At 35.1% G+C, this 22,315-nt stretch overlaps 1 protein-coding gene across 1 annotated transcript; it reads left to right on the forward strand.

Moving 5' to 3' along the window:
• The first annotated feature begins 365 nt into the window (after positions 1–365).
• Positions 366–21,265, forward strand: LOC145670531 (uncharacterized). Its single transcript, XM_081739312.1, has 3 exons — positions 366–552; positions 9,260–9,770; positions 19,515–21,265. Exons 2-3 carry the CDS (start codon positions 9,397–9,399, stop codon positions 20,359–20,361), a joined length of 1,221 nt encoding a protein of 406 aa, XP_081595438.1. The 5' UTR covers positions 366–552; positions 9,260–9,396; the 3' UTR covers positions 20,362–21,265.
• The last annotated feature ends 1,050 nt before the right edge of the window (positions 21,266–22,315 follow it).

The following is a 22,315-nucleotide window of genomic DNA, read 5'->3' on the forward strand; positions in this document are numbered from 1 at the left end:
AATAGTAGTACGGAAAACTGAAGTAATAAGTTTTTTTCACATATTCAAAGTTTCGGATCTAAAAGTAACGCATTAGTAACGCGTTACTTTCAAAGCAAAGTAACAGTTACTTTTTTGAGGCAAGTAACGCGTTACATTTTAAGAGAAAGTAAAGTAACTTGTAACGCGTTACATTTTTACAAGTAACTTACCCAACACTGACAATATAGACTATATATTCAATGTATATCTCATTTGGACTATTACTTGTAAAGCTGAATGACACTAAAATATTCTATTCCATCCGGGACGATTTTGTCAAAAAGAAAACATAAATCGTTCGATAGCTCTAAACACCTTTCATATTCTTGATGATAGTACAACTGCTCAAAGGGTGGAAAGTGACAGGAGCAAAATCAGTGAGCAGGATGGTTTATGTAGAGAGGAAGAAAACGTAATGAAATTGCTTACAATATCCATTAACTAAAACAATATAATAATTACCGTACGACGTGAAGTTCGAAAGAGTCATCTCTGATGGTATCTATGTTATTTTTTGCAGATGGAACATAGGTAAATATAATTGTTTTACTTGGTTGCAGTACGTAATGTGTATTCTCTCTTAAAGAAGTGCACGGGGTGATTAGAAAGGATCAGGTTCATGCTTGCGGTGTTGTCCTAGTTTTTTTTTACTATCCTTGCTTACGCTTATACCCACCATCGCTGACGAGATTGCCCCATTCGGACGCACTACCGAGCGGGCCCACCAGCTTCGCCCTCTTCGAGACTCAATATTCGTACTTTAAGTAGCCACCTAGCACAGGTTGGTTTATGTTTTTAGGGGTATGTTTAGTACAAGGGGTCCAGAAGCACGTAAAAAACACAAAATTTACAGGAGAAACGAGTGATGCAAGTACTTAGACGTAACATAACGTAATCAAATCGAACCTAACCTACCATAAACTAACTTAAGCTAACCTGAACTAACCTAAACTAACGTAATATTAATAGAAATAAGCGAAATTCTATCATTTTTTCGAAAATTATGCGGGACTCCTACACTAATATAACACAAACTAAACTAACCTAACGTAACCTAAACTGGCCTAACCTAACTTAAACTAACCAACCCTACCCTAAACTAACCGAAAGTGAACAGAAATTACCAAAATTGTAACATTTTTTAGAGAAAAAAACTGGACCCCTTCTGCTAAACATAGGCCTGTTTTTATACTAGTTTTCTTGCCATACATCCGGAAGCTGTATTTATAAGCAAATTAAAGAATTGTAATTTTTCAACAATTACTTCTAGTGGCCTCCTTGAATTTTATTAAGCCAAGTGAGATATTTTCACGTCGCCTAGCGCAGATCTATTAGAAAGCAATAAAAAGAAAATTTTGGAAAGTATTATAATTTTCCAACAATTATTTCGAGTTGTACGCCAAAAGTAAACCTGCACGTTATATTTTATGTTTACAGATGTGGGGTTACTAGTGTAAAACCATTACAAATGCTGTACGACTGTTAAAATAAACGAGTGCACTTGAAAGATTACTGTATTAGATATTATGTGAAACCATTACAAGTGGTATAGGAACTCGCATCATAGCGAAAATCCACGTGTTATCACAACTTTTGCTTACGTGGATACCCACCAACGCTGACGCGCCTGATCCCTTCGAATACTTCCCACGCTAATGTGCGGGCCAATTTGCTTTGTCTTGCCTTGACTCGGTTAAATGACATTTGTGTTTTTAGTGGCCACGTGGCGGTTTTCTTGGTATCTTGTGCACTATCATTTTTATGCATATATCCGGACGCTGTATTTACACCCAAAACATGAAATAACAATAATTTTTAAGAATTAGTTTTCTGGTGGTCACCTTCAGTCTCAAATATACTAAGTGAAATATTGACATGTCCAGCGTAAATGTTTTGGAGGACAATAAGAAGGAAATTAGTGAGTGAATTAATTTTTGAACTATTATTTCGAGTAGTGTCCCTAAACTTAACCCGCACGATAATGTACGTTACTTAGAATTACTCTTTCTTTGTTCCCGTCTTTCATTTTTTTACTGTTAGTCACGAATATTTCGTATTTTCATGCTTTCTTTGCTCTTCAATAGATATATGTTCATGTATTTCTGCGTAAAACTAGTACCTTCCAAGTGTTAGGTGTTACAAATACACACTATTCAGAAATAACGAAAGCAATGAATCCATCTCTTCTCATGTTTCCAAACAGCACTATAAACTACACCCTACTACTGTATTAAGTAAATAAACTTTTAGAGGAGTGGTTGGGGCCGGAGCTTCCTGTCAAATACATGTCCCTGGGATATCAAAAATTACAAAAACTCATACGAAAAATAGTTCTTTCCTGTACTAGATTGCCTCACAGGGAAATACATGCATGGAATATAAACTTGTGTTCCTTAAGGGAGGAGTAGGATTAATGTATGTGTGTAATAAGAAAATGAGTTTTAAACACTGGCACATTATACAACGATAATGTATATTTCTTATGTTACTTTTAAGTAGTTTTATTTACGGGCAAAAGGAGCTATTTAAAAGGCACAACCTACCAAGAAGAAGAAGAAGAAGAAATTACATAAAGAAGTAATTTAAATATTTTGTATTATATTGAGATTTTTTTTGTTGTTGTTGCTATGACAACTTATTTATTTGGTGGCTATGGTAATGTAGAAGAATATAGAACGAAGAACCATATTGTTATAATTGGATGTATGTTATTTTAAGGTGACAAATAACGTATAAGTGAAAAATATATATAATCTAATATTGCATAACTGTGGTGCAATTCATTTATAATATAAGTACTCCAAGTATATTTGAATCAGGGAAAGTAACGAAAAGTGAACTAACGTTACAATTATGCCTTATTGCCTCTTTTCTAATAACACATCAATACGCGGACCATGCAGTCCAGAATTTAACTTTGTTTTCCTCCCTAATTAATAACTTTACCCTGATGATCTTTATTACCTTTCTTGTTACTCTCATGCTGACATTTCGTGCGATTCTCTTCATTTCTCCATTAAGTTAGTATTTCGGGGCCGCTATATACGTTAGTTAACTCTGTGTAATGAGAATCTTAACCTCTGGTATGCATAATAGTTTTCCAAAACGTAATCCGATGTGTATGCATGGGATTCTGCATATAGCCATGGTGAACTCAAGTGCTTTGTGAAACAATGTTCCAGTGTAAGATAACCTCTTAATTTCTTGTTCTATGTGGCAGTAGACCCTTAAAACATACAGAAGTAATATGTAAAGTGTTCTTAGCGATATTCTCGTGTACGCTTATACCCACAGTCACAGACGCGTGTTCTCTGTACGTTTGTCTCCATGTGCTATCACCTTCATCTTGCCCAGACTTAGTTCGGTAACATCCATGTTTTTTATTGACTACTTAGCACGTAGTTTTTATTGCAGATATTTGGACACTGTATTTCTACGCTACACTGTAAAGTCCTGCTAAAGTGAATCTGAACTGAGGGATGTAACTCCTTCCTTAAGAAACAGTTCCTAAGGTAGTAACACTGAATTTCGTGAATATATCATTAATGGCACTAAAAGGGTACGGTCGCTTATAGTAGACTGCTTACCTATAATGGCGATCCCCGGCCAAGTAAGTTTATGGTGGAAAATATTATTTCCGTTGATTTTCTTGGATTCCTCCTACAATATCATTCCTCTAAATATTTTATCACCCTGAAACAGCCATCTCCCTTAACCTAAAGGACATAATCATAGAACGTTAAATTAAACTCTCATGTTCATTAATGGAAATATGCTGACTTAAAATAAGTTAGCATGATGCTTAGACATAGTTTTATATAAAATGGTCAGGGTTCGCTTCAGTACCTGTAGAATTACAGAAATACAGTGCAATAAGATAGGTTAGGTTAATTTAGACCTTTATGTTTACCATGTATGGAGTAGGTGTGAGGAGGTACTCCGTGAATAGATCAAGGTAAATTCAGTAGTTTTCATTTTAAAGACTTATTATTATTTAGTTATACTGAACGATAAGGAGACCTATAAGTGCGAAAAACGCACCAACGTTTTCTAGGCAGTGACTAGAAGCTCTTCTTAGACCTAGTCCAGGTCATAGTAAGGTTGGGGGACCTTTCTGAGACGGGAGGCACGTTGACGATGGAAAGAATATGGTAAAGGAAAGTTTAATGCAGCTATAGTGTGACACATCGTATATACATACGGAGATCCCATATGATTCATTGTTGGTTGAAACTAATATCTCATGCTATTACTCTAATGTAATAAGGCATCGATAATATGCATAACGCAAACACATCGGCTATGCAGAAAGCGCAACACCCAGCATTGGAAACTAAAGCAAAAGCATATTAGAAATTTCGTACTCGTTTTACATTAATCTTTCCTGCAGATTCAAAGGGACATATTTCAATAATTTTTATGTGATTTAGAAAACATATCTTAATACAAGTAAAGGAAGAAGACCGCAATGCCGCAGTACTAGAAAGCTGGCGCGTGGAATCCCTGGTTTCATTCAGCTTCCATTCCAAGTAGGCTTTGTGGTGGACAAACACCATGTACATGGGTTTTCTTGGGGATCTCCCACTTTTGTTATTGCACTATTATCATTCATCTCATCATCATTGTCTTTCTTCACTTTGGTGCATAATCGTGGACGCTAAACTTAAAAAAAAAAAAAAAAAAAAAAATCCAATATAACGCTGTTGGGTACAAATAAAACTTCAAATACTTAAAATTCGTACAGTGTTTAGAAATATTTGCTGATGGACGCTAAATCATGCACAATTAATAAATTAAAATAAGGGCTAATCTTGTATCCCAAAAGAATATCCTATCCTAATCCTAACTATATAAAACTACATGAACTGACGTAAATTAAAGGGGTACTACCGGTTGAGGTGGAAAGTTGAAATTTGGCATGGTTGTAGCCTTCCGGGACTAACCGACAGGAAAATTGCCAAAAGTGAATATTTTTAATTTTTAGGAGGTCTAAAGGGGGTAATGAAGAATTTCCCCATGCTATTTAAATGGGTCCTTTTTGGACCTATAATTTCATGTTTTAGGTACTTGGAATTAGAATAAAAACTTGAAATTCGGTATGCTTGTACGTTTTCGTTAGCATTACCTAAATAAATCAATAAGAATGAAAGTTTCTAATTTTAGAGTGTTTTTTTGGGAAATTGAAAAATCTTTGGCATGTTATTTATATGAGACTTCTTCTAAACCACAAAATGTTTAGGCACTTGTGGCAGAATTAGAATTATGAAATTTGGCGTGATTGTAACCTTCCGGGACTAACCGACAGGAAAATTGCCAAAAATGAATATTTTTTAATTTTTAAAGAGTCTCAAGGGGGATGAAGAAATCCCTATGTTATTTAAATAGGCGTTTCCTTGGGATACAACGATCTTTTAGATAGTTGAAATAGAAAAATACACTTGAAATTCGGTAGAAGTGTGGGTTTAAGAGATGCGAGGTCATAGGCCAATCAAACGCGGTTATCTGGGTGCTTAGCCCCCATCTTGCCAAAGGATAGTTTCTTTTCGTATAATTTCAACTTCTCTTTGGGGTCTTTATAAATAACTTCTCCTTTACTGCTATTTGTATTGTTGATTATTAATTCCGTAGATGATATTCTTGAAATACCAAAATGAAGGATCTACCGCAAAACCAATAACTTTTTGTGTACTTTGTAGATCCTCACATGTCTACGTTTGGGCTCCTATTGTTGAAAAATGAATTATAAGTGTTTAAACGGTATAAATACTGGTAATTATTTATACTGTTTAGTAGACTATATAGTAGACCATTGAGTACTATTCAATAGAGGACTGAAAACCAGAATAATTAGCACTAAGTGATTTTGCAAAATATATTAAAGTTTTTAGTTAAAAGAAAAATAACAAATCATAGTAGCAATAAAAGCTTCATAAAGGAGGAGGAAAATTTGGTAGTTTTTTTGTTATTTCAGATTGTGAATAAGTGTGAAAGTTTTTTTTTTATCTAAATAGAATTCATTTTGCTTAGTAACGAACATTTGTACATAGTTTCTTGTCATTATTAGTGAGATACCTTTTTAAATAATAATAATAATCATAATAATAATAATAATTCAAGAAAAGAAATAGTAGTAAAGGACAGTGGCGCAACGAGGATTTTATTTCGGGAGGGACCATAACTATCTAATACAGAATGTGCAAATGACGTGCTGCACCATCTAATATGGATAAAATTGAAAGTTTGAATTCTCCCTACTACAAGAAATCAGTTATCCCTATTAGTAACATTCTGAAAGGCCTTAAAATAAAAATTCAAATTCACAAATTCCCTGTTAACGGTTCTAATTTTTAAAAATTGCACTCTATTATTCTGTACATCTTTACTTTTGCATGTGATTACGCACTCTTTACTAACATTTACTATTCTGAGAAATTAATTTAGGGTTATCACTGGATTTTACCTTTTGTACAAAGCTTTGACTTAATTCAATATTCATTTATACATTGATCGATTCTAGGTTTGTTCATATATTACAAACTTTGCAAAACTATTCAATAAAATGTACAAAAAATACACTTTACAATTACAACGACGGTTTTTTAAATATAGTCGAGAACTTAATAGGAATTTTGAAACCCTATGATACAGGTGCAGATGCTTCCAAAAACCAAACACTTTAATAGCTATGAAAGTACAGTTAAACCCTACAATATTATGAACAATATATAAGCTACCAATTTCAATTATTGTTCATCTACATAACTTCACAGGTTAAAAAATGTATTATCATTTGGCACATAAACCTCGACAGATTAACGGGCCGACACACAGAAACACAAGAGGTACAGAGGAAAGAATGATGTAGAATCATATGAAGATAGTTATGCAAAAGATGCACTGACACTGAAATAACTTCAAAATAATTAAAATGATCAAAATGACATTTACACAACAGTAATAAGCAAACATTGTACCCACAGACATGCTCAATGATATGTAATGCAGTGTTGCCACCGGAGCACAAAATGAAGTTTTGTTAAATGGCACAGAACACAAATTATAACATCTAGAAAATCTAATTATGAGTAGAACCATGCCTGTGAAGTCGTGCCTTACAGTGTTGCCAACGTTTAAAGACAGGCCTATATGAAGTCCTATATGAAGTTTTGTGTATTGTGTTTGATACTATTCTGATTTTCCATTTGGGCAAAACTGCTTCGACACTGTGATTCGTCCCTTATTTTCGTACTTCAGTGATTATATTCTTGTTTATGGTCTCATAGTTTGGTTTTAACTAGTTCGAATCGTGTACTATATGTAGTCTTCTACTTCCAAGATTCATAAAGGAATTCATGTGACCTATCCTCAAACGTTGGCAACACTGTACATCAAGACTTCACAGGTGTGGTTCTACTCATAAATAGATTTGCTAGATGTTATAACTTGTGTTCCGTGCTATTTAACAAAATTTCATTTTGTGCTCAGTTGGCAACACTGCATTACATATGTTGTTATTAAGCACGTCTGTGGGTACAATGTTTGCATACTGTACTGTTGTGTAAATACCATTTTGATTACTTTAATCATTTTGAGGTTATTTCTGTGTCAGTGCATCTTTTGCATTACTATCTTCATATGATTCTAGATCTTTCTTTCCTCTGTATCTCACGGGGCCGCGGTGGCTCAGTGGTAGAGCGTTCACCTCTGGTGCTTGGGGTCCCGGGTTCGATCCCAGCCCCCGCCAAGTGAACTTTGTGGTGGACAAACACCGTGTGCGTGGGTTTTCTCGGGGTTCTCCCGTTTCCTCCCACTTTCTTCATTCCATCATTTTATTCATTACTCATCATTACTCATTCTCCTTTAGCCTAAGCGGCATAACCGTGGGACGTAAAGCTCAAAGATTTCATTTCATTTTTTCCTCTGTATCTCTTGTGTTTCTGGGTGTCGGCCCATAAAACTTTGGATTTCTCACATTTCTTCACTCCTCTATAAATTGTGCATTGTTTGATTGGGTAATGCTACTATCAATATAAGATGTTCCCTTGTAAGAGTGCTCATCATTCAGGGTGTGTGTGTGTATGTCTGAGTTTGCATATTTTAAAGATACTGGACAAATGACAATCAAATAATGACTTTTGCAAATTTCAACAAAATTTGTCTGTAGTGCTGCTGTATAAGATAGGCCAGGTTAGTTTCGGGAGGGGGCTGGGTCCCGTGAGCTCATAGCTGGTTGCGTCACTGCTTATGAAGACCCCAGAGAGGGTCAAAATTATATGAAAATAACAAATATTCTGTCTTGGTACAAAGTTAATGTTTACTTTAATCTTTAAGCAATTTTGTAGGAATTTTGTAGGTGGTAAAGTGTAATATTTAGAGTCAATTTGTACGTAAATTAGGACCATCTCTTACTTATTTATTAGTCTATACTTCAACAACAATTTTTATAGAGATAGTTGGTGAGTACTTCAGATTATATGCCCGTAGCCAAACTTCTTTAATAAAAATTGTTGCGTGAGTACCTTATAATTCTAAAACATGTATTTTTGGATAGCGCACATATTAGTTCGTAAGTGAAATCTTGATCCTACTACTGTAGGTCCCATAGTTTTGGAGCTGTGGACCTTTAAAGTTAACTTTTTCGTGTTTTCGACAGCCTATAACTACGAAAGCAAGCATTTGTACTCTCAGGTTGGTCTATACTTTTTGTTTCCTTATATCTAGCTGTCAGGAATCACCTCCCGAAGGTTGTCGGTGGTGTTTTGAAACACCCTGTATATTGGAGGGTTACCGTGCATTTTTTTGTGCATTTGATAGTTATGTGAAAATGAAAGTTCATGTTTTTCGCTTTTGACTAATTTCGACCGAAAGAATTGGAGTAAGACTAACATCAAATTAAAAAAAAAAAAAAAATAGATTTCCACTTTAGCTTCCCTTTCAGCAGCGAGGCTATATAAGACGTGGATCTGCAGCTTAACGTGGGACCCGAACCACGTGAGCTTCTAATGAGAATCGAACCGGGGCCTCCCACGCCAAAGGCGTGTACACAAACCGCTTAACCATGAGGGAGCTCACAAAGAAGGTGTGTTTCATAAAAGTAGAGAAATACTATGAAAGTCTGTTGTTGTTGTTTTTATGATAATACATGCTCTTAACATTGTACTTTGATGATAAAAATGTTTGCACGAATTCAATCATTATTTCGTGTTTTTGTATCACTTTCTTACATTTATTTTTGTAGGTTGCATTAAAAGGACTATCTGTCAAACAAGAGGTGACTATCGAGCATGCTGCTACACAGTTGAAAATAAACATATTGTAAAGCAATTAGTAAATACTAGATATGTTAAAATTGATGAATTATTACAATTTGACGTCATGATGAGTGCTGAATATCAAACGCAAAATGATAAATGCTTCATGGAATCTAAAATATTTATTAAAGTTGAAACTGATGATTCATATTTGGAAGAAGAGAAAGAGGAAACAGAGGATATGACATTCACAGAAATCAACGAATCGACTGAAGATGATCTGTCAAAGCGTGAAAGTGTGGTATGTGCTTCGACATCCAACTCAGATCGTTTAGTAAAGCCAGAGCCTGAAATCAACGATGAAGCCGTCCAATTAAATGATTCTGACGTCGAGTTAAAGATGGAAGATTTGGACATATTTACACAATCACCTGAATCAATCTTAAATGACAAAAGCGAAGATGAAATAGGCGATGTAAACGGATCACAAGTTAAAAGGTAATATTGTATTTCTAATTTTTTTTTTTTAAATTATATATGTATGTTTGTATATGCAGTGCCGTGTTGTGGGGGTGAGGCGAGCGGAGCGACGGCCCCAGGCGTTGAAGTAAGGGGTGCAAAATTCGGGGGTAAAAAGACAAGGCAAGTGAGGAAAAATTACTTGGAATATTTTAGATCAACAGCAGTATTTTATTTTATTTTATTTGATTTGATTTATTTATTTATTTATTTTTAGATTTAATTTCACCAGGGTCAGAATATGCATGTGCAGATATGAGGAGTCTAGTATCAGAACCTACCATATCCATTTTTCACTTTTTGAGAAAATGAGAAAAACATGTAGCTCTGTTTTAACAAGCGACTGTAATTTTTTTCTTTCAACAGTGAAACCTGTTCATTATTTTCTACAAAAATGTTCGCACGCATAAAATCGAGCACAGCAATAATAACGTTTTTTGAGACAATATGCATAGGATATGGTAGTGGAAGTGAAAAATGAATATGGTAGATTTTGTTACTAGACCCCTCATATATAAAATAGAAGGAGAAAAGTTATGAAAAGTACTCAAAATCAAGGAAAAGCAGGGTTTATTTTTGAAAATTTTCTTACGCTTCGGGTTAACCATAGTGGCGCTTTGGAGCTGGTTTGTCGACCTCACTCATATGTGTGGGGAGGCCGTCGTATACCCTCTCCCCGGGCTCTGGTTCTTCACGGCAGGGTTGGCAAAAACCATTGTTTTTATTGAAAAAACCAAAAAACTCGTTTTTTTTTTTTTTTTTTTTTTTGGTTTAATAATTTACTGTATCTATTTATATCACATATGGACAGAAATAAGTTTGTTTCGCCTTCGTGTTATTATGCAACAACCGGGTTATGCTGGAAGGGTTCAAGTAAGCTTAAAGCGGAATCCAAACCGCTGCTCGGCTTACATTCGAGAGAAATTGTCCTCCATTTGAACTCAAAACCGGGACTAATTCGTCACAAATGCGATACGTCTGCCGACTCACTCACGAAGAATTCCTGATAAAAATACGTTATACTGATCTTTACGTAATTGTCAAGAGTCATTTCAGAAGGACAAAAAGATAAACAGTTGCACAAGTGAAACCATTATACAGAATTAAATATGGACAATTTCAAAATACTGCAGAGTACAGAAGAACTAATTTAGTCCAAGTTACGACTTTTATTAGTCCAAGTTAAAGAAATACAACGACTTAATTTTCATATTAGTAAGAAAAGTGAATAAAGATACGAATTATTTGAGTCTACTTTGGTTCTGACCCATTTATACATAAATAGATACCAAAAATACTTCTGATTTCAATAAATGCCTCTCATGGGGTTTGTATGAGCCCCGCCACATATACACAAAATATGACATTTCGATGTATTTTATCAATAGTAAACATTATTAAAACGAAACAATATCTAGGAGTTTTCTGTGATTGCAATTGCATAATAATAATAAACTATAAAAAAATCGCAAAAGAAGCATTCATAAACTTATAAAAAAAAACAAAAGCTGCTTTTGTAGTATAATCTCTTTGAGTAATGAATGGAGAATTTAAGTCTCTGAATATAATACGAATATTATACGGGAGTGATATGTGATAACTCACAAATATTTGTTCATCAAGATTTTACGAACACTTACACTTTTACGAACATTTTTCGTTTTTTGGTTTAAACCAGTTTTTTTTTTCTTTTTTTTTTAACAGCTGGTTTAAATCAGCCAACCCTGCTCCACGACACGGCACTTTGTACATATATATATATATCAGTGGTGCCCACCCCCTTATGTCCATGACGCACCCCTCCAATTGTCTATCCGGAGGTGTTCTTCCATGAAAAAATCTCCTTTTCGATTAATTTTTACACCCCCCTCAAACATATTTATATAGATTTTTAACCCCCCAACTATTTCAATGACGCAGTATGCGTCATAGCCCCCCTCTGTGGGCACCCCTGGATATATATATATCACAAACTGTGTTTGAAAGATCATATTCTTTTTTCTAACTTCCATACGCACACTTCTACGTTCAGTTTTAGTTCTAATAAGAATAAATGAAAATGTTCAAACCATAATTGAGTTTAGATCACTAAATGAACTGGTAAGAGTGCACACTTAATGATGAAACACTAATCTTGAACACACTTAAAGCACTTGTATTTATTAATTTATTTCAATGACTGTTTGCCATTATCATAATCACCGGTACCTGACTGTTATGGAATATTTACATTGATTCGTAAAATATTACTTACGTAATTATAAATTCTTAGTTCTTAGAAGAAAACTACTATTAAACTTCGTTAACAGCAAAATACAGTTGTGAATTTTTTTACTCCATAAAATTACTGGAAGGGAAGATGAAGTTTAGTGTCGCAGTTTACGTGGCAACCTGTTCATGTCTTCTGTTAAATAATACGTAGATATGAGCAACCGACTATTTTAATCTAATGACCATATTTTTATATGCTTATCTGGGCTCAAATTATGAAAATAACATAATATGATAAGTTCTCTCTGGTATGTACTATACGAAGTTCAGTGTCCGTTATTCAATGAAATTAGAACTTTTTTTTTTATTTATTTATTTTGTATCAAGTTCGCACTCAGACCGGCTTCAATTTAACGGTTACACCTATATTTCAAAAACCTTACTCTCTAAAATCTTCTTTTGCGTTTTTCGTAAAAAAAAATTAAATTTAAAATAGCTTCTTCATTCTCAAGTAATTTAATGGAGTAAAAATTTCAAAGTCATAGTTCTTTTTGCTTAAGAACTAAAAGTTACCATTACATGAGTCCATGAATCAACGTAAATATTCCTTAAGATTCACGTATTGATGATGATGACAAGCAGTTGTCGAAACATGTAAGAACAAATTAATAAACACGGTTGCTTAAGGTGTATTTAATTATTGAATGGTGAACGGCTTTCTTTGATATTTCCACACGGCTTAAGGTTATAATTTTTCAATTACTTCAACAGTTTGAAGAAATGAAAAACAGTACCATTATTTTCCACACTCCAATTAGCGAATGACAGATAAGGCTAAAATATTTAGAGAGAGTAGGCGGACGGGAAAAATAAAAAGAAATGAAATTCCTATAAATGTAAGATCTGGCAACGGTAGTTTATTCCATGTTGAACAAATCAGGAGAAAGAGATGAGTTATATCTAAAAAATTGTTGAAAGGCAACTTCCTTTAAAAATATCCGATTTTCATTACTTACAGTACATGCTTTCTTTTCAAGCTTCCCAATAGGCGTATTGCTTTGAGTTTAAATTGGTTGAATTCACTTCCAGGTTTAAGATGGTGTTTCGTGTAACTTTCATAATAGTAATAAATAATGAAATATGGACTGATTTTCCGCTGTGGCTTAAAACCACTATTGCTTGGCATTGAAATCTGTCGAACGTAAGGCCGTGAATTCCACCGGAATTTAGAAGAATTTCTTACTCCCGTTTACTGTACACAGCATTATTATTAGTTATAATACTAGTAATGTACAGGTTCTATTTGCGATGAGATATATGTATAATAGGATGTCCCTTACATAAGGTAATTTAGGTTAGGGTTAGGATTTAGATTTCTGGGCTTTCAGCATTTATGGCTATTTAGCCCGTCTGTTACGATAGCGCACACCCGCGAAATGTATTTTATGTGACCGTAAACATGCATTACTGAAGTAGTTGCTCCCTACGAGAATCTTAACCCGTGCCGACAAAGTCATGAAATGACGTTTCCACATTATAAAACAATTTAGAATGTCGAACCTGATAACGGAGAAACTAAAAGAGACAGAGAAACGAAACTTTGCACGAAGCAACTAGAGAAAGGGGACATCTGTCCATGTATTGACGGACATCACCGGATAAACAGCGTTGCCAACCCAAAAGAAAGTTAATGGGGGCGCGGTGGCTCAGTGGTAGAGCGTTCACCTCTGGTGTTTGGGGTCCCTGGTTCGATCCCAGCTCGCGCCGTGTGGACTTTGTAGTGGACAAACATCGTGCTCGTGGGTTTTCTCGGGGCTCTCCCGTTTTTTCCCACTTTCTTTATTCGCCCATTTCACTCATTTCTCATTATCATCGTCTCCTTTAGCCTAACTGGCATAACCGTGGAACGTTAAACTTAAAGATTTCATTTCATTTCCAAAAGAAAGTTGTTTTTGTAAATTGGACACCATCATTGGAAGCAACAATGAAAATAAAGACAAAAGAGATAATAAACGCAGATCAATGTTGCAAAGGTTTCGACAAATAACGTGAAACATGCAAACGCCATTGGCGCACGGAGCATTGTCATCTTTTACAAACAACACTTCTCAGCTTTAACAGGATACCGAATATTTCAGTCAGTACTTGACTTATCGATCTCACATAACCACAGTACTGTTCCTCATGTTCTACCGCTTTGCATTATAGGTTTTAAACCACACTGCACTAGTTACTTTTCCGAGTTATTGTACCTTTTCCAAACTCAACTTTTATCTTATGTTGATGGCAACACTGTTCAACGGACCCTTCTAGAGTTGGAGGTAGCGTAAACAGTTTTTGTAAATACTTAAGGGGAACGAAATATTATTACCTCACATCCTGTGTGGTCCAACGACGTTTGCATTTAACACATGATTCGCGGTATTTCTCGAAAAGTTTGCAACATTGATCTGCGTTTATTATTTCTTTCGTCTTTATTTTCATATTGCTTCCAATAATGATATCCAATTTAGGTCATTCGATTTACAAAAAACAGGGTGGATTGATTTAAATCACTTGATTTTTTAAATAAAAATCGTTGATTTAAGTCAAATTCCGAAATAATTTAAAGTGAAAATAAGTAAAATCTCGTTTCTGTTCTGTTATTTCGATTATGGAAAATGATAACACTAGTTAACAAAGGTTTTGTTACATAAAAGGATATACCTGTTCTTAAAGGAACTTTTTGCGCTGAATTCGAATATGCACTCGGTTTTTCTCAATCACGTACGATTTTCCCGTAACAGAGGGATTTTCGGGAAAATCCCTCAAAAATTTCGCTTTTTGTTTATTTTACACCCCAAGATCTTGTCCCCTTGCATATACTAACATAGAAATTATACCTAAGTATACTTTGATTCATATTTAACAAACCCTCCAAGTTTCGTAATAATCGCTTTATTCTTTCTAGAGAAATAAATATGTTTGTATGTATACTGTGTGTACTGTTTATTGCACCTTATAGTAATGCTTTCAGATCTCTTAAGTTGAGGTAAAACGTTTTGCTTTATTACCACAAACACATATATAAAATATAATACAATATAATTTACAAGTGTGACAATTTACAATAAACAATAATACAAATGTACCAAAAGGTCATGAAAAGACAATCAAAACTATCACAATATATGAAACTTCCATTGGGTTACAAAAACGTACACTACTTCCTTCTTTTGTAAGAAATGTTGCATTCTCTAACAAGACCCCAACAATAGTCCCCCATCATTGAAGGATCCCATCGTCCCTGGTACCTTTTCTCCATTGCCATTATATCTTGGTGGAATCTTTCCCTCTGTTCGTCGCTGAGAGCACCTAGGTTAGCAGGAAAGAAGCTGAGGTGGGAGTGCAAAAAGTGGATTTTTAAAGACATCCTACAACCCAACTCTTTGTATTTCTGTATCATATCCTGTACGATTTCTGTGTAACTCTCAGCTTTGTTATTGCCCAGAAAGTTGCGCACAACACACTTAAATGCTGTCCAGGCAGCTAGCTCAGCACTGTTTAACTTGCTGTCAAAGCTATCATCAAGCATTAATTTCCTAATTTGGGGACCAATAAACACTTCCGCTGAAATCTTAGCATCACTCAGGTTAGGGAACTTATCTCGCAAATACTTGAAACCTTCACCAGATGTGTCCATGGCTTTGACAAAGTTTTTCATAAGTCCTAACTTGATATGAAGTGGCGGTAGTAATATCTTATTAGGATCTACCAAAGGAGTGTATTTGACGTTGCATTCTCCAGGTACGTAATTCACTCTAGGTTCCCATTCCTTCACTTCATAATGTTTGTCATCAGCTCGGCTATCCCATAAACATAAAAAACATTGGTACTTCGTGTAACCTCACTGCAATCCTAATAAAATACCAACTACCTTGAGATCACAACATATTTGCCAACAATGGTCCTTGTAATTTATAAGATTTAGCAAAGTTGAGATGGTGTCATAGGATTCTTTAATCTTCACTGAGTGCGCAAGTGGTATAGAAGGTTTTTTATTTCCATTATGTAAAAGGACAGCTTTAAGGCTGACCTTTGACGCGTCGATAAATAACCTCCATTCTTCTGGAACGTAAGGAATTCCTAGCTCCACCATCAACCCATTTATATCCGTACATACGCACACATTATCTTGCATTGAGAAATAGCTTGAAAATTGAACATGCCTTTTCCTGTACACTGATATGTTCGTTTCTGCATCCAATAAGTTCCACTGCTGGAGCCTTGATCCCAGAAGTTCCGCCTCTTGTTTTGTCAGGTGCCAATCACGGACTAGGTCATTAAGTTAACATTGCCGGAATGTGAAATGTGGCTCGCGAACACAGTCAGGGATGAACGTTGGATCCTTGGATGTACATGTTGATGTCGATGGTTCATCAAGGTCATGATCATCATCAGAGTCTTTTGGCCATATCTCTTCCCAGTTGGTAGGGGGCTCTGGAAGTGGAAGTTCTTTTGCATTCTGTTACATTTGATAACAAATATTGATAACCATTTCATGAACAAAACGAAAAAACTTGGAGAATTGTATATATATGTATTAAGATATACATATACTGTACGTTTTAAAAAAAATACGTTGGAAGTACATTCTATTTTTATACACGTTTCTAATTTACAGAGAGCAATACAAGTGTGTTGTTGACTATTGTAAATATTCATTTTTATGTCTGTGTTTGTAGTAATAAAGCAAATCGTTTTTACCCCAACTCAGGAGATCTGAAAGCATTACTATCAGGTGCATTAAACAGTGCACACAGTATACATACAAATATATTTATTTCTCTAGAAAGAACAAAGCGATTTTTACGAAACTTAGGGTTTATTAAATATAAATCAAGGTATACTTAGGTATAATTTCTATGTTACTATATGTAAGGGGACAGGAGCTAGGGGAATAAAATATCTGAAAAAGGGAAATTTTGAGGGAATTTCCCGAAAATCCCTCTGTTACGGGAAAACTGTACGTGATGGAGAGAAACCGAGTGCATATTCGAATTCAGCGCAAAAAGTTCCTTTAAGATCAGGTGATTTTTCTCATGTAACAAACAAAAAGTTTAAATTTGTTAACTAGTGTAATCATAATATAATGAGATTCAAATGTGCCGTATGTAGAGCATAGTATAAAAACAAGTGTCATGCAGAGGATGATTAGGGAAAATCCCGTTTTGAACGGGTAACAGGGCAATCCTGTTTTCTTCTCTTCGTAACATAGGGTTTATATTGTAAATCGTTAACTATTCCAATGGGGAAATCACCACTGACATTTAAGACGACATTCTTTTGTGTGCGCGTATTTGCTCCCACATAATAGGGCATATTTAGAAGTGTCCTATCCCCTCTCCGAATTTTTTTAGATTATATAACTTTAGGCAAAATTTATGTATTTCGTGCCGTAAGCTAGTTACAATTTCCTTAAAAGTATGCCCCTGCCAAATATCAGTAACTTTTGTGGAAAAAAAAGTGTCACTTTGATAAGCGTTGCTGTACTTTTTCCTTAACGCTTAACCTTTTAAATTATATCACCTATTTTTAGGTAATAGGATAAAATTTTCATTATTCGATTAAAAAAGTACCAATAAAGCTTTTTACTTCGTTTTTTCAGGACTGAAGGCATTGTAGAGCACGTTACATATGCTTTCACGTCTCTCTGCGTCGAGACATAGGATGGGATGACGTCATAAATTAAAAAAAGATATTCTTTGTTGTGTCTATTTTTTTATTTTTTGGTGGGCCTACATTTTGCATTCAGAAGACTGAAATTCTGCACACTCATTCAGTGAACCCTTAGTATTCTTCAGATGATTTCAGATCTCTCCGTAAAAACAGGGGGGTCCAGAGGGGCAAAAATGTAAAAAAAAAAAAAAAAAAAAAAAAAAAACGGATATTTTTAACAAAAAATAGCTTTCTTCGCGACTTTCCCTCCTAAGATGAAGACATATGAATGGTACCATCTGAAAGGCTGATCTATTCCGAAGAGAATGATGTACAAACCATGGTCTTACGATAAATAGAGATGTCTCAGGAAACTGCTACCTGAGATCCTGTTTTATACGGGAATCTAGGATATTTGGGGATATTATTTTTCGCGGGCTTACTTTTGCAAATAGAAGTTTGAAATTTTGGACACATTCACTGCACCCCTTAGTATTTTGTAGATTTGTTTCAGATCTTTGCCTTTAAACAGAGGCGGCACAGAGGGGTAAAAAGTAAAAAAGGGGATATTTCTTAACAGAAAATCCCTTTTTTTAGTGATTTTCCAGTCCCAGATAGCCTATACGATGAAGATATTTGAATGGTACCGTTTGAAACTCGGTTTTATTCTGAAGAGAATAATGTACAAATCATGATTCTAGGATAAATGGAGATGTCTGAGGAAATTTTTATATTACATCCGGGTCATCTGGGGTATTGTGAGGATGTTCTTAGCTTATTGTTAAATATTTTTCCCGCCCTTACTATTCAAGATAGAAGCTTGAAATTTTGTACACACATTTAGTAAACCCTTAGTATTTCCCAGTTGATTTTGAGAATTGTGCGTTAACACAGGGAAGTCCATAGGGGTCAATTAAAAAAAAAATCAGAAAAATCCTGATTTCTCTCAAAATTTCCCGCTTCAGAGACATGATAGGGAAAATGTGAATGTTACCCTTTTAAAGACTGTTCTATTCTGAAGAGAATGAGGGATGAACCATGATCCTAGGATAAATAGGGATGATGCTTGACTGAAAGTCTAAAATTTACCAAAAAGAGAGAGAGAGAAAAAAAAGCCATAATTTAAAATTGTTAAGAAACATTGTTTGGGATTGAAATAGGTTAACGATTGGGGATTAATTCAAAATTCAACCCCAATATTTTCACTTATATGGCATAATTGGCATTTAATACTAATTCGTAATGCTTTTTCTTCAGTTCGCGACTTGTATTATGCGAGGAGAAATATTTGATTTAAATCAAAAAATCGATTTAAATTTAAAAAATCATCAAAAATGATTTTTTTTAAAAAATCATGATTTTTTTACACCCTGACAAAAACATAATTTTCTCTTGGGTTGGCAACATTGTTCATTCTATGATGTTCGTGAATACACGGGCAGGTGTCCTTCCTCTAATTGCTTCATGCAAAGTTTCGTTTCTCTGTCTCTTTTGGATTCTCCATTATCACAGTTGGACATTTTAAATTATATAATATGGAACGTCATTTCATGATTTTGTCATGTCGGGACGGGTTAACGTTCTCGTAGAGAGCTGCTATTTCACTAATGCGTGTTTACGGTTACATAGAATACAATTCGCGGGTGTGCGTATCGTAACACGAAATTACCTTATATAAGGGACATCCTATTGTACATAAAGTAAAACTAATTAGAATGCTGTATTACAAAGAGTCATGTTGGGTTGTAGGTTTATGTGTAGAAAGAAATTATCTCAATAAAGCATTATAATAATAAGAAAGCTTATTTTTTCCAGGACAGGTGTTAAGAGTCGGATGCATGATAAGAAACACAATCATCAATCTACGTTATGGAATCACATGTTGAGTCATAAAGGAGGTCATACATGCCCGGAATGTGGCAAAATGTTCGCTCAAATTACTTCTTTAGCGGAACATGTGGTAACTCATGCAGGTGAGCGATCACATTCATGCAAGGAGTGTGGCAAGACATTTGCTCGAGTAGCTACTTTAACGCAACACATGCTGACACACACAGGCGAACGACCACATTCATGTCAGGAGTGTGGCAAGACATTCACTCAAAAAGCTCATTTGAGAGTTCACTTACAAGCACATAGAAACCAAAAGCCTCATTCTTGTAATGAGTGTGGCAAGACGTTCGTTCAAAAAATTCACTTGATAAAACATTCAGTTACACATACAGGTGAAAGACCATACGTGTGCAAGAAGTGTGGAAAGGCATTCACTCATGATTCTACGTTGAGGAAACACTCATTAACACATACAGGTGAGAGACCGTATTCATGCCATTACTGTGGTAGAACATTTACTCAGAAAACTCCTTTGCGAAACCACACTTTGACTCATACAGGTGAGAGACCTCATTCGTGCCTAGAATGTGGTAAAACCTTCATTCAGAAAACTTCTTTACTCAATCACATGTTAACGCATACAGATGAAAGACCACATTCATGCGGAGAATGTGGTAAAACGTTCGCAAATAGATCTAATTTGAATAGACACCTAATAACAACACATACCAGTGAGAAGCAACATATATGCGAAGATTGTGGTAAGACGTTTGCTAATAAATTTAATTTGAGTAGACATAAGTTAACACATTCAGGTGATAAATCGTAATTATGCCGATATTCTGACAAAACGTTCACGTGTAAATCGGGAATAAAAAAAACACGTCATAACACAGGTGAGAGACAACAGTCCTACATAGGTAAGATAAGGCATTCCGAATTGTGAAAGCGAACTCAACAAAAGCTTGTTTGCACTCTGTATGGTCATGGTCAGAGTAATCGTAAGGGAAAGAAGAACGACTTCCACAAACTATATTTATAGGAACGAGAACTGGCTTCCAGAGAGCAGTTTGGTATTATTATTTTAACACATCAAATGTAATTTCCGAGTGTTCAGATTGAATGTATCTGTTGCTGAGTTCGCATCTCCTTCACGAAAGTCTCATATGTTCGCTGAAAATCTATTTGACGAAATATAAATTATGACGTCAAGGTTATGGATGTGTTAATCTCTCTGTTATTGTAAGCACGGAGCAGCAGATAGTGCTGCTTATTTAACTTTGGTTTGCACTCAGGAATTATAATATTAAAAAGCTATTTAAATTTTAATTTTTATAAATTGTTATCATCATCATATGTATTCTGCCATTATTGGAAGGTCACTTGTTTCAACTGAGAAGCTTCTATGCTCCACGGTCTTCTGCTAACCTATTCGTCTTCACGTATGATTTTTCTGTTTTGATATCGTTTGTTACTTGGAGTCTCTTTCACCCCCTCCCTAGACAATGTGTAATCCCATAAAAAAAAAAAAGAAAAAAGAAAAAAAACTACGAGCTCATCTCACGTGTGGAAACGAAATAAACCAATGTGGAAGATCTTTGCATTTAGCAATTTTCATAGAAATTAATTTTTTACATAACATTTTTACATTGCTTTTTATATAACTTGATAGTAAATGTTGAATGATTGTGTAACATTCACTGAATAAGACTCTCTTTTGGGTAGAGCTCCTTCGTGGCTAAGCGGTTAAGCGTACGCGCCTTTAGCGTGGGAGACCCGGGTTTGATTCCCGGTGGGAGCTCACGTGGTTTGGATTTCACATTAATTAGTAGGCCCCGTCTCATATTGCCTCGCTGCTGAAAGAGACATTAAACTCAAAATCAACTCAGCTCTCTTTTGGTTATTTGGTTAACCTTGGGCGCGGGAGACCTGATTCAGTTTCTGGTATGTGGTTCGGATCCCACGTTAAGCTGTAGGTCTACGTCTCATACAACTTCGCTCCTAAAAGGAACGCTAAATTCCAATCAAACGAATCACTATATAATGGGATCACTATAGATGTTACAAAATTTTCATAATTGTCAAATTACTAATATTACTGATTACTAAATCCATCTTCGGTACTGATTTTATATATTAAACATTTAGAAGTATTTACAACTGAATGTCAATATTATATTCATTTGCATAACGATCATGATATTACAATTTTCTCTATGATCTGTCCTTGTACATAATCATGATAGCTAGAACTGAGTAGACAGGTTTTGTACTATTTATTTGATAGTAAATTCTGCAATGTGCTTTGTATATTTATTTATTTATTTATTTATTTATTTATTTATTTATTTAACAATCACAAATACAGCTCAGAGGCCATTTTACACTGGATATCTAACAACAACAATAACAATGGAAAGGATTTGGGAAGGTATCGGCCAGGGCCTGTGTAGTAGGTACCATCCCGACATTTGCCCGGTAGGACTGAGGTAAACGCTGGAAAACCCCAGTCAGGATGGTCGGCAGCGGGAATCGAACCCACGACCTTCCGAATGCGAAGCCAACGCTCTACCACTTGAGCTACTTCGCTCGGTAAAATATTAATTAGACAATCAGCAGTCTATATTGCGGTTTATTTGACTTGGTAACGAGTAACAAATCTAGTCACGTAATTTTGGTTTCGTGGAACTACTAGGTTACAAACATTACAGACATTACAAACATTACAACTAGAGATACAAATTTCCGGAAATTTTTAGTTACAAACATGAAAAGAACAGCTT

This window comes from Thermobia domestica, chromosome 14 (genome assembly GCF_964235325.1).
Source record: "Thermobia domestica chromosome 14, izTheDome1.hap1.1, whole genome shotgun sequence".
Taxonomy (NCBI): Eukaryota; Metazoa; Arthropoda; class Insecta; order Zygentoma; family Lepismatidae; genus Thermobia; species Thermobia domestica.